We start from the raw sequence: 16552 nt of genomic DNA, 5'->3' as shown, positions 1-16552 counted from the left end.
TCCCTATCCTATTGAGTTGTCCTTGGAAAACTTTCTCTTAGTTTTATCCATAAGGATACACAGTGTAATTTATAAGTGTGTGGCATTGTGATTTGTGGTGTCTGCCTTCTCTGGCTCAGCCAGAAAGCCAGCTGGTCTTAAGGATTGCCCCTCCTCATGACACACAGCTCCCATACTGCCCGATGGCCATATGATCCTAACAGTTTGGATGCCTCAGCTGTGCATATCCCCTTAGTAGTTTCCTGCATTGTCCAGTTTGCTTATCCTGAGGCTGTGCTGACCCTCTTGACCACACCCATATGTAGTCCCCCCAACAGCCACCAAAAAGATGAATGCTGGCCTTACTTTCCTGAGCTCTGTTAATGTAACTCTGAGGACACTCCTGTGTTATTTCTGTATTCTTAGGATGACATAGAGAAAGGCAGATGGGGCTTCGTCTCCTCAGAGTCCCACTCAAGATTAATGCTGTGTAGTTCAGAGTTCACCATCATGGCATATCGTAGCCCCTCCGTGCCCTTTTCTACATCCCATTTGGAGTCATTGTCCTTCAAGACTCAATTCAGACGCTGTCACCCTTCTGCCATCCCAGAGCCCTGTGTAGCCTTCCACATACCACACTTATCACCTTCCCCAGTGAAGGCAGAGCCATGATTTTCTTCTCCATGTTCCAGAGGCCAATGCAGGGACTACCATGTGCTACATTAAACCCAAATGAGAGGTGAAGGCTATGACATTAGAGATGAGCCTTGAAGACTGCCACCATAAAGGGTGAGAAACAGGGCATTCCTTGTGGATCCAGCAGGGGTCGGGGACCCAGCCAAGAGTATAGCCAAGCTGGAGAGAAAGATGCAAAGCCAGCCCAACACGAACCAGGGTATCCAGAGCCACACAGCAAGTTTTCATAACTGACTCAGCTCTAGACTCAGGGATTGTCTGACAGTACAGAAGGGAGGAGCAGACTTTGGGGACCTTGAGTATAAAGGCTGAATACAAGGACAGTGAATGCTAGGTCTTGGAATGCCATAGCTGGGGAAGGAGCTGGATACTGAAACTTAACTGGTGAATAGTATAGGCTACCCTCAAGGACCTGGTGGCTTCTAAAGGTTCCCCTATGTAGGATATACAACCTCCATATAGCTCCACAGGTCCCTGTAGCCTGAGCTCACCTCTACTCTCAACTGCTAACTCTAGCATACACTGCCCAAGGAGCACTCCAAACACACCATCAGCCTCAGCCTCCAACAGCGGCAGCCAATCCCGTCATGCAGGGCAGAGTCTGAGAACCATCTCATGCATGGAAAAACCTAAGGCTCAGTCACACTTTTGCCCAGTGTCAGAAAGCAGGTGGGCAAAAGTTGAGGAGTACAGATTAGGCACTCCAACATCCTGGGACTGAGAGCTGGCCCTCCAACCACTTGTAACATGCTGCTATTTTGCTTTCTCTATCCTAGAATAAATAGAAATGAGAGAAAGAACATGTGAGGAACATGGTTTAGGGTCATCACTGTTAGATATACCTTGAAGAGGTGAGCATATAGCACAGTGGTAGAGTATTTGCCTAACATGCAGGAGGCCCTAGATTCAGTTCCCAGGATCACATTTGGACATCCTCAGAACTAAGGAGTTCAGACTCCATGTTGATGTCAAACAGAGGCTGCTGCAGGGTTGTAAGGCTGGCCTCTCTTGTTCATGCCTGGGATCCATTGTTCCACAGGTCAACACTTGGCCAGTAGGGCGTTATTTCAATTATCTGGAGATTGGTGGACAGACAACACTTTCTTTCACCCACTTCAAAGAATAGCACGAGGGAGGCTGAGTATGAAACTGTCCTAGCCCTACAAGTCACCTTTGATAGCAGTCAGGGTGTGACTGCTCTCAGGAGGCCCACGTGTCAGCTAACTAGATAAATAAAGACACTGTCTTCTTATTCCTTCTGTTTCTCTGTTTTCATCACCCTGCTTTCACTTTATTTCCTGTCATTGACTTATATTCACCAAGGCTGTGGGCCTGGATTCCCCTGTCTGGACTAGTTGTGTATGGCCAGAGATGGATGCTAGCTGTGGGATGAGCTGGGAGATGCTACTCCCCAGCAGCTGTATTGTGTCGTGGTATCTGCTCCAGCAGCTGACCCTAGTAGATTACTGAGCACAACTGCCAGGGAAGAGATGAGGCCAGTGCTGCCCAGCGCTTCCATCTGCACAGAGACTGATGCTGCTCCACACCTGTGTCACAGTCACTGAGGTCAGTGCAGGAGACATGAGCACCAATGCGGTGATCAGTGTAGCCTCTCAGCTACAGGAGGGCTGTAGGATGATGGTGTGTAGATAGAAGGAGGGCTTGGCCTGCTAGGACACCGGTCTGTGAGGCACCGTTGATGGTGAGGTTGTGACCATGCATCCATGCATGATGTGAGCATCTGATGCCTGCTTGTGCCACTTGCAGCCTGTACAGCAGTGGGAACTGGAGTCTGGGAGACTCATGGGAGTGTGCTTAACGCTGGGCTTTGATGAAGAACAGGGTAGCCCAAGAACTGGGGGACCCCTCCTGTCCACCTAAGATTTAAACCCACATGTTGTTCATTGCCAAAGCCCAGGGATCCAGATGTGGCCACCCTTGCTGTTCCATTATGCAGAGGGCCTCTGGTCACCAAGAGGACAGCTGGTCCCCTCAGCTTGCCTCGTATGGATTCCATACTCCAAACCCAGCAGTCACTAAAAACAATTAAAGCACAGTTGCATGAAAGACTTAAGAATCTAATGTTGATGTAATTCAGTTTAAAGTTTTATGGGATGACAAATACTAGGAGTGGCTTGGAGGAGGAAGAAGGCTTCCTGGAAGGCCCCTTGTCACTTTTACAGTTCAACTTTGTTACAGCCACTGGGAAGCCAATGGGAAGAATGAATTTGTGAAGTTGACATGGAGGGACATGAACAGTGCCATTCCAGAGATCAAGGATCAGGGATCAGGGATCAGTGCCCTGCAAAGTAAATCTTCATTTTATTGTCCAGCAAAGTAAATGTATTCATTTTAGGAGCTGGTGTCCAGCATGAAGGACCCTGCTAGGCAGTAGTACAAAGACATACTAGAAGTTACAGCTGTTATAAGGGTCTCCTTATGTCAAATCATGTCAGAGTCATTTGTATATGGAGTGAGGAGGGTGGAGAGAGCTGAGCAGAGGAGGGGAATTGTTGTGGGCCCAGCTAATAACAGCCAGTGCTCAAAGACCTGGCACCCAGTGGAACTGAAACCAGCCTGAGTGGGCAAAGTGGAGATGGAACTTGGCCTCACAGACAGACTGAAGACAAACTGCTGCCTCCTCTGGTCTTAGAATAGGAGGGAATATTCCCTTCCTCTGAGCATGGGTCTCCCTGGCTCCCTCCCAGTGGACAACTAGTCTTTTATTTAAGATCTGATGGTATTTTTTTCATAAAGTAGATCCCTCTAGTTAACATATCCTCTAGTTTTGTGGAGGGCCCTGGAAGAGAAAACCCAAGCCAGGTCAAAGAGTAGCCTCAACTCTCAAGAGCTTCTAGAAGTCCCTGGTCTTGTCCCATGGGACATGGAGAGTATCTCATGCACAGACCTTCTCACCTGCCCCTTCCCTTCCTTAAGGACTGGATCAGCTCAGGAGTGCATATTCACAGAACACCCTGTTCTCCTAGTGGGTCATTTTGGCTTAAAGCAGTTTTTATTTGTGGTACTTGGGAGTAGAACAAATGAGAAGAAGCCTTCTGGACAGGCCTGTTCCTGGTGATGGGATGACACGTTAAGACAGCAGCAAACATTGAGTTTATCAGACTAGTAAGAGCAGCAGACCTGCAGCCCCAGGTGAGTATGTAGGAAAGAGACTTCCTTGCATTGTTGATAGGAATATAGCTGACCACTGCCAAGAGCAGCCTGTGAGACCTGATAAAACCAGTAGCATACCCACTGTGCTAGAGGAACTGTTTGTGTGCAAGTTGAGGCTTAATCACGGCAGAAGCTAGTAACCCTCATGAACGTGGGAGTAAGTGTTTTGGTGGGGAGTTGGCTCAGTGTAAAGAGCTTGTAGACCTGAGTTCTGGTCCCCATATAAGCACTGCCTGTGGCAGCGCATGTCTGCAGCTCTAGCTCCAGCTCCCTGAGCTGCCAACTGGTTAGTGTAGCTGAATCAGTCAGCTTCGGGTTCAGGAGAAACTGCTCTTACATAACGTGAAAAGCATTGGGGAAGACATAGGATGTGAACCTCTCGCCCCTACAAGTGTAAACCATGCACACCACGAGAGCATATATAGATACATGCTGTATGTGTGTGTGCCTGATATGAATAGATGTCAGAAATATGTCAAAGAAGGAGGGTCAGTAGTAGAGTTAAACCGTGATGTCATGCCATCATATACTAACAAGTATATGATGTATACCACTCAGAAACACATACACAGATGTAAATGTATAAAACAGAACACAGTAAATTCATGAAGATAATTGTTGCAAGACAGTCAGGAGGGGAATAAGATTGGGATTTTAGTGAGCTCCTGGCAGAGGAACACAGGTGATATCACATCACTTGATTCTCTATGGTTTTGAATGGCTTTAATTTCTCTAAAACTGGTTAAAATGGAGTGCCCCAAACTGACCTGCATTTTGCTCTTCAGCCCAACCTGGCCCATCAGAGAGGCCTTGGCATCCCCCAGAGGCTCATATGTGCTGTCCTTACCCAGAGTCCTGAGTTTGCCTTTGTGTGTGTGTGATGCGATTAAATGCATTAGGGGGAGGAAAATGTCTTATCTGTACACAGCCTTGCTCGAAGAAGAGGGAGAAATAAGAGCAGCCAAATTGAAACCTTATTAAACAAAACTGGTTAGGTCTGATGGACCCAACCTAGACTGCTCTTTAAAGCTTATTTCATTTTCCCTCTAGTCTGAGCCTCTTTGAATTGAAGTAACTGATCCTGCTGTTGTAAGCTCATTAGCGTCAGACCTGTGTGTCTCTTTTCTGCCCCAATTTACATTTTATTAAGTCACAGCAAAGTTGTGCTTGACCTCGGCCAAGGCACAGGCTCGTTAACAGTGAGATTGGACACCCTCAGTCCCGTCTCCTCATAGCTGTTAGCACCACTGCAGAAACCACTGCAAGTCACAAGGTCTGTTCAGCTCAGGCTGTCAGCTTCACAAGCACCTGTGGACTGTGCAGAAATCTGGAGGGCTGCTCCTCAAAAGAGCATGCTAGGCAAGGGCTACCAGGGCTCTGCTGCACTGTCCTGAAGCCCTCTGCATGGCATTACACCTCATCCTAGTTCTAGTTCTGATATACTAGTTCCTAACCTTGTCAGGCCTCAGGTTCCTGGCCTATGTAGTGAGACTACCATTAGCAAGCTGCAAGACTCTTCCATAAGAATTGCATGAAACACATCTGAAGTTCCTTTATCTGCACACCAGCAGATGATAAGTTTTCTAGACTGTCCCTTTAAAAAATAGTGCAGCAGAGGACTGGAGGTATATTAGTCAGGGTTCTCTAGAGGAACAGAACTAATAGAACAAAATATATGCATGCATGCATGCATGCATGCATGCATGCATACATACATACATACATACATACATACATACATACATGTGTGTGTGTGTGTTCCATATCCACAAAGCTAGATGTCTCAGCTGGTCTTTAGTATACACTGGACTCCTGAAGAAATAGGCTCTAATGCCAGTGAAGGAATGAACATGCAGCAAGAGCAAGGACAGCCAGGCAAAGAGCAGAAGCTTCCTTCTTCCATGTCTCTTATATGGGCTGCCACCAGAAAGTGTGATCCACATTAAAGGTGTATCTTCCTACCTCAAAAAATCAGGATTAACGGTAGGTCCTCCAACTTCAAATAATTTAATTAAGAAAAATCCCGTTGGGGATTTAGCTCAGTGGTAGAGCGCTTGCCTAGGAAGCGCAAGGCCCTGGGTTCGGTCCCCAGCTCCGGAAAAAAAAAAAAAAGAACCAAAAAAAAAAAAAAAAAAAGAAATCCTTTTGGGGCTGGAGAGATGGCTCAGCGGTTAAGAGCACCCGACTGCTCTTCCAGAGGTCCTGAGTTCAATTCCCAGCGACCACATGGTGGCTCACAACCATCTGTAAACAGATCCGATTCCCTCTTCTGGTGTATCTGAAGATAGCTACAGTGTACTTATATATAATAAATGAATAAATAAATCTTTAAAAAAAAAAAAAAGAAAAAAAGAAAAATCCCTTGCAGGTGTACCCAGCTGCTTGGATTGCAGTTAATTCCAGATGTAGTCAAGTTGACAATCAAGAGGAGCTATCACAGGGGGTATAGTTCAGTTGGTAGAGTGTTTGCCTAATATTCATGAGGACCCAGGTTCAAGTCTCAGCACAACATGAACCAGACATAGTGGGACACACACACCAGGTAATCTTGACACCTGGGAGGTAGAGACAGAAACATCAGAAGTTCAAGGTCATTGTCCTCTACATAATGAGTACAAAGCCAGACTATCTTTATCTACACAAGACTATGTTTAAAAAATGAAAAATAAAAAAATAAGTAGTGAGAGACCCAACCCAATTGTTCCAGGCAGTGGCGTTATGTACAACCTTCAGAAAACTAACTTTCATGAGGATGTCGCTACCCTTTGACAGCAAGGTGGCTCACACTGAGATTGTGGGGGAGGTAGGCCTGACTGCATCTGCTAGCACTACTGAGGCTTTCAAGGCAAGTCTTTCCTATATCCTTCCTCATCCACAAGTAGACCTTGCCAAGAACTAGAGCATGGTGTATGGGATCACCTGTCTGGAACTTTGTCACTTAGAATCTACAGCTACCTGTGGGTCAGCACCCGAGCAGCTTAGTAGGTAGGGTGATCTATGCTCAGCTCCAGTGGCCCGGGCTTCTGTTTCTGCTCAGCTGCTCAAGAGATGAGACTGTGAGTGTCAGGCCTGCCTTGCAGCCCTGGCATTTATTGTCCCAAGTCTCAGTCTGTTTGCTTTGTGACCTTGGAGACATCACAAACCTCTGTTTCTTCATCCATAAAATTGAATGTAAAACTATTGGCCTGCCTCGTAGGGTTTTTATGTAGAATAACTGACCCAAATGATGGTAAAGCCTCGTTGTTAATCAGAAAGGACCAAAGTGCTTAGCAAGCACAAACTTGAGGTTTAGAGAATTGCTTGCCTGCTCGGTGTAGTCCTCCCCCTCTGCATCCTCCCTGAGTTTGCACCTTCTTCCCTCAGCAGGGCGGAGGTCAGGGCATAGCAATCTCCCAACCCTGTCACCTAGCCTCTGCGCCATTCTGACTGCTCATCAGAGAACCAGGGCAGGACCGATCACAGTGGGAGCCAGGATAAGGCTATGCTGTGCCCACCTAGAGAGAAAGTCTGTTGTTCTTGGGGACAGAGTTATAGCTGTGTGAACACAGAAGGAAGTAGCCTACACATTTCATCTAAGGTCTGGGAATTAGAGCTACCATTTTTTTTGTTGTTGTTTTTCTTTTTTTTCGGAGCTGGGGACAAAACCCAGGGCCTTGCGCTTCCTAGGCAAGCGCTCTACCACTGAGCTAAATCCCCAGCCCCTGGAGCTACCATTTTGAGACAATGAAGCCTAAGAAGATTTTGGTTTTGTTGAGGCCAGGCCATTATGGGTGGGGTGGGGTGGGACAGGACTCTGGCATCTAATACTGGCCACTCTATTCCAGGGCTGCTAGGAATTGGCTAAGTGATACTAAGACCGTTCCTGAGCACAGGCCTTCTGTCCCCACCCAACACAAGACAGGTCTTCCACTGGAGACCTGAAACATGCCCTGTCCCCATGTCTTCCTCACCCTAACACAGATTCTGAAGCTAGGCACGATGGCCCACACCTATAATATTGAGAGATGGAGGCAAGAGAATCAGGAGCTCAGAGCATGAAACCTGTCTCAAAAATACACAAACAACAACAAAAATACAACCTGACCTCTGAGGATCCTCTCTGTTCTGCTTCATTTCTCCTCCATCTGTTTTCCACTCTATAGCCAAAGTATTCCTTTAAAGATGCACACAAGCCAGGCATGGGGGATACATCCATAATCCTTGCACTCAAGAGGCTAAGACAGGACAACCTCAGGTTCAAGACCACCCTGGGCTGTATAACAAAATTCTGATTCAGAAAACAAATCCAAAGGCATCATCCCAGGCTCATCACTGGTTTGTCTCTCTAATGTGGTAGAGCAGTTTCCCTTTGTTTACAGCTTCATACCCCAACCAAGCCCCCAGCAGTCTGCACACTTCCAGCTTCTCAAAGGACCAGGATCTCCTTGTAAGGGACCTTAGGCTTGCTCTGCCCCAACTGCTGGGTCTCCTATGCATGCTGGTTCTTCCCCCTGGTCCATGCTCAGTGCTACCTCCTTAGGGGTGCTGGCTAGCGCTCCTAAAGCCTACTTTGTTTTCTTTCACTGCACCTCCAAACAGTTGTGCAATTAACATTCATTAGTTGTAGATTGAGCTGTTGCTCCCATCTCCAAGTAGCAGACCCCATAGACCCAATGCTGCTGTTTTCTTGGACTTGGACTTTCATGAGAGATGGCAGACATGCTGAGTGACAGATGTGTGTTGGCTCCACCCATCTGCATCTGTAAGGAATGCTCAGTGATCCTCAAGTGAGTGGATAAAGTCTCAGCAAACTAGAAAATGAACAAATGAAAGGAAAGCTTGATTCTGTACTGTTAGTGTTGAGGTCAGCCCTCTATTCTTAGCCTCCCTGGGTGGAATGCAAGCTCACTGACAACTGGTGATACTGTGTGTGCATGTGCCCTGGAGAGCCAAAGTAGTGGCATATGCCGCCTGTTCCCATCTTTATCTGCTTCACAATTTCCTGTGTCGGCCCTTGGAATCTTGATCTTCAGTTATTTGCCTCTCTGCTCTTCTGCCCTCGCAAGGCATTCTTTATTATTTCAGTCCTGAGAACATGAGCTTGTTGAAAGGAGAGCATGCTGTGAGAAGTCTGCCTGACTCTGGGTGGGGGCAGCCAGCCCCCAGCCATCTCTGTGAAGAAGCTCTAGTCAAGCCTAGACAGGCCTGGACCCCCAGCAAGGTGTGATGTGGCTGCAAGGGGCAGTCTGTCTTTTCAGCTGGGCTGGATGTCTGCTGAGCCTGTGGGCTGTTAGGGTGCTGGCACTGAGGGTGCAGCAAGTCCTCATGTGGATCAGACCTGAGCCCACACCTGAATTAGAAATGGAGATGCCCAGATATGACTAGCAAACACTTAAGAAGTCTGGCAGTGCCGGACTATAAAGGTGTACGGCATCCAGAGTCACACCCTAACGGTAGAAGTACGTTTCTGTGCCTAGCAGAACTGAACCCTCACTTCTGAGACCTTTGAGTTCTGTTCTAGGGCCTGAGTCCTCGAGAGGCCACCTTGCATAGAAGTACCTGGTCAGATCCTGTGAGAGGAGAGGCTCATCTCAGCACTTCCAGCAACAATAGCAAGCACTTCCGACACACTTAGCTCAGGTTAAATGGGAGAGCTATGGCAGGCGGTCCCAGCCAGTGACCTGCAGGTACCTAACCCTCAGGTACCTGACGGGTATGTAGGCATTCTCAGTAACCTGTGTGTGGGGCACTCCTTCAGAAAGCCCAGCCAGTCACATAAGGCAGTGAGATCAGCAACTACTACTGCACATGCTGTACACACATTTACAGTCAGACATGTGCGGGAAAAGAGAGGGAAGGCTAAACACCAAGTTTCAGATAGTGTCCCTGCACTATGGCCTGCAGCATGCTTGCAGGGAGTGTACAGTAGGATCAAGGACCGTTGACATTGGAGTTCTGGAGAGACAGTCATTGATTGGCCTGCACGTGGGTGCTCACTGCCTTGAGAGTTAAGCCCGCCTTGCAGAAGTGGTGATTGCCCTGTAAAGCAGGAACAGGGTCAGAGTATGCAGCTTTGCTTAAGATGCATGTACCCTGGTGCTCAGGTCCAGATACCAAGACTTTGTCAAGAGGAAGAGACCTAAGTAGGAGGGGAATCCTGGCAAACCACAAGGACATTCAGAATCACTATGGAACTTACTTCAGAGGCTCTAGATGTAGCTTATGGCTTAAAGGAGTGTTGAGCACATGGGATGTGAAGGCTGTACAACTGGGCTATATGGAGTTTCACTGAAGGTGGGAGAAGGAGCACCTTCTCCAGAGTGCTTACCAAGTGGCTAAGTGTCTGAGGACTGTGGCCGCCTACCCAGGTAAAGGGGCCCTTTGTTGACTAAAGGCCCTTCCTAGTGCTGAAAGCTGTAAAGAAGGGGTAGGAAAGCCATAAGCCATTGAACCCAGAGAAAGCCCAGTTGAGGCTGTGACACACTTTCCTCCTGGGATCTGCAGTGTAGAGCACTGCCCCTGGGAGAGGGGAGGTATTCTGTAAGCTTACAACCTCAGCACCCTGCCCCCATCACCCACTCACTGCCTCCTAGGCCACCTCAGAGAAGGCTTGCATTTCCCTTTGATTGATCTGGGCTGCAGCTTTTGACGCTGCTTCTCACTTTCTCTGCCCTCTGACCCTGTGGGTGGGGAGTTAATGATCTTTAAATAAACACTTGAGTTTGATACTCTGGTGAAAGGCTCTGGGCCAGTGTGCCACCAGCACAGCATTCAGCCTCTGTCCAGGAGGAAAAGTGTGGACACCCACCTCCAGCCCTGGTGACAGGGATGCTGGTAGCTGAATCATAAAAATCCAAGGTTCATTCCATTCCTCTGCTGTGTTTTCTGAAATGGGCTCTATGTACTTTGCTTTGTTCAACAGAAAGTGTCTGATGGCACCTCATGAGTGGGGCTTAGGAGGTATGCCCACCATCTTGGGTTCTGCCATGTCTGCTCCTGATTTGCAGGCTGTGAAGGCAGAAGTCTGCTCTGTGTGGAGTCAGTGTAACCTTTCAGAACCTGAGATAAGATCACATAGCCCCTTCCGGTGACTTCAGGCAGACCCATGTATATACATGACGCCTAGGCCTTGACCTCTGGCCTCCAGGAGCCCTTCTGTCTCTTTATTGACTACTTAGCCTCACAGACAGCGCCATCTCTAGGTCTGGCCTTTCCTGGTGTCTCTACCTAAAGCTATTTTGCTCTGGATCTTTGCAGGCCTCAGCTCAGGGGCTGCTTCTGTAGCACTCCTCTGCCTGCCTGTGCAAAGCCAGGGCTTGCCCAACCCTAGGCCTTATCATGTGTTTCATGTCTCATGCACCTGCATTGTAGAATTTGTTTCAGTAAATAGCGACATAATTTATATACTAGTATATGTTATATAAAATAGCATTAATATAGCTGTGTGTCCTGTGTAGATCATGTTTCTTGTTTCTAGATATTGAGCTCTTTGAAATAGAGCTGGCTCTAGTCCTTCTCCTGAAATAGAAGTTGACACATAGTAGGCACAGAGACTATGTGGAACAACTGGAGGAAGACCTTTCTTGAGGGCCCTCAGCCTTGGCAGGCAGACACACGCTAGATAGTGGGCGTTTCATGGACGAGGAGAAGTAGAGGGACAAGCCCCTCAGGAATCAAGAGCAGGTCCTGCCCTTAGTCACAGACTCTAGTCTGGCATCTGCCCCAAGCCTTGAAAGCAAATGTCATACTGGTAGGCTGGATCTCAAGGCTGTGCAGAGGGCTAGAATGTGCTGGAATGACTGATAAAAAGAAAGAAGCTGGAGAGTATAGAACCTATGCAAATCAGCTTCTAGAGGACAGAGGGACTGAGGTGACCTCTGTTCTTGTGCTGGCACAGGGATGAGATTTGAAAAGTGGTCTAGCATCGCATGGCATCCTGGGCCTTAGCTTTTCGGGATACTTTTTTCTTTGCCCACTAAGTTCTGACTGAACCCTGACCTTCTTTCTGCTGTTTGCCTGGATCTCCACTAGGACTGGGGGTAGGTGGATGTTGGGGGTACTACAGAGGAAGAATGATCTAAGCCCCAGCTGCAAGACTTAGGGGTTCACATGTTCTCCCTCTTGCTCCTGATCAGGTGGTGAAGAAAGTGAAGTCCATGCAGATGTTCCATACACCTGTCACCTCTGCCATGCAAGGAGACCGACTAGGCATCTGTGTTACCCAGTTTGACCCCAAGCTGTTGGAGCGTGGTCTGGTATGTGCACCAGAGTCTCTGCACACCGTTCATGCAGCCCTCATCTCTGTGGAAAAGATTCCTTACTTCCGGGGGCCCCTGCAGACGAAGGCCAAGTTCCACATCACAGTGGGCCATGAGACAGTCATGGGCCGTATGCTGTTCTTCAGCCCTGCTCCTGACAATTTTGACTCAGAACCCGTGCTAGATTCCTTCGACCTTTCCCGAGAATACCTCTTCCAAGAGCAGTACCTGTGCAAGGATTCCATGCCCACAGCCACAGAAGGTAATGATGAGGCAGACACAAAAGCAGGCAACTCCCCAGAGGGCCACTGTCCCCGGCAGCAATGGGCCCTGGTAGAGTTTGAGAAGCCAGTCACCTGCCCCCGACTCTGCCTGGTGATTGGCTCCAGACTGGATGCTGACATTCACACCAACACATGCCGGCTGGCCTTCCATGGTGTCTTGGTACAAGGACTGGAGGACAAGAACTACACAGAGAGCTTCCTGCCAGCACTGAGGGTTTACAAGCTGAAGCACAAGCATGGCCTTGTGGAGCGGGTAAGCACAGCCCATGGATTTTTTTCCTCTCCCTGCTTGGTACTAGGCCCACAGTCTGGGCTGGACCAGAGTCAAAGTCCTTAGGTTTCAGATGAGATAGCTAAGGCCAGGGTACAAGCAGCCTGAGTCTTTCCCATCATGCCTTCATAGAGTTGGACTATAGTCAGATCCTCCAGATTAGTAGACTGGCCTCTCCCGGGGCCGCCTGCCTTTACTAGGCCCTGTGTTTCATACCACTGGATCCTGCCAGGCCTAGACCAGGTTCTCATGACCAGTGGGTACCTGGGACAGTCCAGGTCCACTTTACCTACAGGATAGGAAAGGGATTGTGAGTTCAGAGATACAAGGAATAAGGAAAGAAAAACCAGAAAAGTCACTGGCTACCTGGGTACATTGGAGTCACTATGACTGGACAAAGCTCTGAAATGCAGACCTGTCACTGGAGTCTGTACAATGTGGCACCTTTCCTGAAGTGTTGGTACATATTTTTGTTGAATAGCAGTACAGACCTAGAATGAAGAGTTCCTCAATGTCCAGGCCTCACTGTCTCTTCTGACCCTCTGACTATACCATGGTACTTAGTAGCTGTGTGTGGTCCCAGATATAGCTGGGCTCCCACCAGACCAGTACAAAGACAGCTCCTCCTCCCCATCTTGTTACAGCTGCTAGTACAAGGCCCGACCCAGTGGAGTACAAACCTGGGACATACAGGCATACACTCCTAGGAATATCTTTTTCTAATTCACGGGTATTCACTAGAGCTCTCTGCCTTCCCCGCCTCTCCTCCTCCAACCAGACTCACAGCTCAGGAACTTAGCCTGGGTGAGTTCCATCCACCTCAGCACAGCAGAGATGCTTCTGCAGATGGGGTGATACAGTGGGCGTCACTGTTCACCCAGCTTGATTTATTAGCAGCATTATAGGGTGTAATTATTCTGTAGTAAAGCATCTATCGGAGAATAATGTCTTCTTGGTATGGCTCCAGGTCTAATTGTTCTCCCTCAGGCCTGTCACTTCCTTAGAGAACTGGGAGGCACTAGTGAGGAGCAAGGAAACACACTGTAAAGTGACACAGGCCTCCCAAGAGCAACAGAAAAGGTCTGGAAACATGCTGATCCGTGTCCTACCACTAGTCTGAGGCAGCCCAGACCTCCAGCCTTTTCATACTTAGTCCAGAGAGTCATCAGACTACAGAATTGCAGTATAGGGTTAGTGCCCACATTGGCAGCCCTGAGAGCCATAGACTTCTTCAGCCGAGTAGGCACATCCATCTGAATGTGGACAGTCTTGACCTCACAGTATGAAACACATACCTTCACATTTGAGAACTAGTTCTCATCAGGTGAGGCCAGAACATAGCACAGTTCCCAAGAGACCAGCAAAATTGTTCTGAGGGGCAGCTATGTTAGGCAAGTTCTCTAAGGAAATTGAACAGAGTAATAGGGAGAAAGTACAAGTGTGTGTGTGTGTGTGTGTGTGTGTGTGTGTGTGTGTGTGTGTGTGTGTGTGTTAGTTAAAAGAGAATTTATTGGATTGGCTTACAAGATCCAAGTCTGGAGAGTGCAACAGTGGCTATATTCGTTTTAGAGAGCTACAAAATTTTGTAGCTGCTAGAAGCTTAAATACTCAGGGGACCAATGATGTAGCCCAGCTCAAGGATGAAGGCCTGAAAGTTCTCTGGGGAGAGGGAGTCCATGTTGACCAGCTGAGGAAGTTGGAGTGTCATGTGTACAGCAGGAGGCCATTGATAGGCACACTGGCCCAGAAGGGTGGAGCTTGTGCACATAGGTGGTCTTTGTAAGGCAGAAAAGTGTCCTGAGCCCCCATCCTGGGCTATGCTGGCTGACCTCATTCCTAAGTGTACCTCTGCCAAAGAAGTCTCTGGGTGGTCAGGTCATCTTACAAAGGTTAAATCTGATATCCTAGGCAGACCTTTACCCCATGCCCTACAATACTGGGTAGACTCAGTGCACTAGCCCTATCTTAGAAACAGTTAGCTCAGGCAGCTGAGGTGTCCTAAGTTGCTAGTAAAGAGAAAGAAGCCCCACTTTCATAGACACTTCCCATCTGATCATGGACTAAGGCAGCTTAACCTTCTGTTTCTGCTACCTATAAAGGTATCATCTTTCATACTTAGCTTTATTGAGTTCCTGTGTGTATTCTAGTCCAGGATATATAGAAGGTGGCCCAAGGTCATCTTCACAGTAGAGACTGAGACTGAAATAGTCCAAATAGTGTTAATCGAGGTTTTACAAGTAGTGCTTGGGACCAGGAGATGCTAACTCTGTAAGCACATAGTCTCTTCGATGCTTGTTCTTGTTGCTCTGCTGTGCAGGTCCGACGCCTATAGATAGATGTGCCTGAACATACTGGTGTTCCTAAGAGTGAGTGGTACCTGAGCCCAGCCTGAGCTCCTGCTCCAATTCTAGTCATCTTAAATAAGCTTATTTTCTCAGGATTCTTCTTTTCAACTGATGCAATCAAATACATTTTAATTAACTTACCTTTGGCAAACAGCTAACAAATGAGCCACCCAGAAACTTTGGAACCAGCTTTCTTCCCATTTTTAATTATTTTGTATCTATAGTGATGAAATATACTATTTTAAAATTTCTCCTTTTTCTCAACATTGTTTTTCTGTGAGTTAAGAATATTGTAATGTCAGGGTATGTTGAGCTTGCACATAAGTAATAACAAACACAATGGGATGCCAATAGGGTTCGATAAAATGATGTCCCATACACTGCTGAGCCTCCATGGTGTGTCATTTGAAGCCTGTTTTGTCTTATTTTCACATGAGAAATCCACACTGCTAGCAGAAACCACTAGCACTTCAGAGGCAGAGAGAGGCAGAAGGAGCTCTGTGAGTTCAAGGCCAGCCTGGGCTACATAGCAAGTTCAAGGCCAGCCTGGGCTACATAGAAAATTTACAAAGTTTTGATGATGTGTCATTTTCCACTCAAGTATAAATTGTACATGGGTTCCTTCCAAAGAGGACAGAATGGAAAGTAAAAGGCTGAGAAACCTTGCAACCTATCTCAAAAAAGCAAAAATAAACAAAACTCTAAGTGAGGGTGTGGTGGGCTGTTGGCCATCAATGTTCCTGTAATTGCAAGTCCTTGAATTGCTTTCTTGCCAGTAAAGCCCAGAAACAGTTGTGAGCTGCACCTAAATATGGTTGTGTTCAAATAAAACTTCCCATCAGTGAACACAAAATTTAACTTTGACTTAGATTTCGTGTATCATGAAATATTCTTTTTAAAAATGTTTTTTAGCTCATTAGACTGACAGCTATTCTTAACTAAGAAGCCATCAAAAACAGGTCTAGGCAGAGTCTGACCCTCTAGCCAGTTTGCTGTTCCTGTTCATAGCTAAAGCTGACCAGTTCTGCTTGCTCCACAGCCCAGGAATTGGGCCATAGGGTAGAGCCTCACAGACGTAAAGGCATCTGCAGTGTCATTCAGGAGAAGGAAAAGGAGAAGGGGGGGTCTGAAGGGCTGCAAGCTCCCTGGAGTGTTCCAGAGGCTGGCCCATCTGCCAGAAGACGAGGGCATGGGAATAGGAGCATCATTGAAAGGTGCACTATTTGAAAGGATAATACAAAACATGAATTAGATTTTGATCTCAGAGAAAGAATGAGTGGAATGGAAGAGTTGGAAGAAATGCTTATTCACAGAAGGAAAACTGGAGTGAACTTGATAAATGAGTACAAATAAGGAAAGCAAGAATAATGCTAAAAATGATGACAGTGATTTGAAGGACAAAATTAAGAAGTACTTATCACACTAAATAAATGCCAGCTATAAAGACAGACTAATAGATTGGGTTAAAATGCAAGCTGCACTGATATGCTGTATCTAAGAAGCAAAAGTAAAGAATAAAAGATGTCAGGAGACTGAGCAGGAAGGCCACACAAGTGGACAGTCACC

At 47.3% G+C, this 16552-nt stretch overlaps 1 protein-coding gene across 3 annotated transcripts in view; it reads left to right on the top strand.

Annotated features, from left to right (window-relative positions):
• The window catches only part of Eefsec (eukaryotic elongation factor, selenocysteine-tRNA-specific), a 196143-nt gene that overhangs the window by 145052 nt on the left and 34539 nt on the right, over nucleotides 1–16552 (top strand). For 2 of the 3 annotated variants that reach the window (NM_001398914.1, XM_039108166.2), the window contains one exon: nucleotides 11964–12623. The exons of the other annotated variant lie outside the window; for it this stretch is intronic. In NM_001398914.1, coding sequence (NP_001385843.1) covers nucleotides 11964–12623 — 660 coding nt within the window. The remainder of the gene's footprint in view (nucleotides 1–11963; nucleotides 12624–16552) is intronic. 3 annotated transcript variants of the gene reach the window in all.

Source organism: Rattus norvegicus, chromosome 4 (genome assembly GCF_036323735.1).
Source record: "Rattus norvegicus strain BN/NHsdMcwi chromosome 4, GRCr8, whole genome shotgun sequence".
Lineage (NCBI taxonomy): Eukaryota > Metazoa > Chordata > Mammalia > Rodentia > Muridae > Rattus > Rattus norvegicus.
This window is presented reverse-complemented; position numbering and strand designations above follow the sequence as displayed.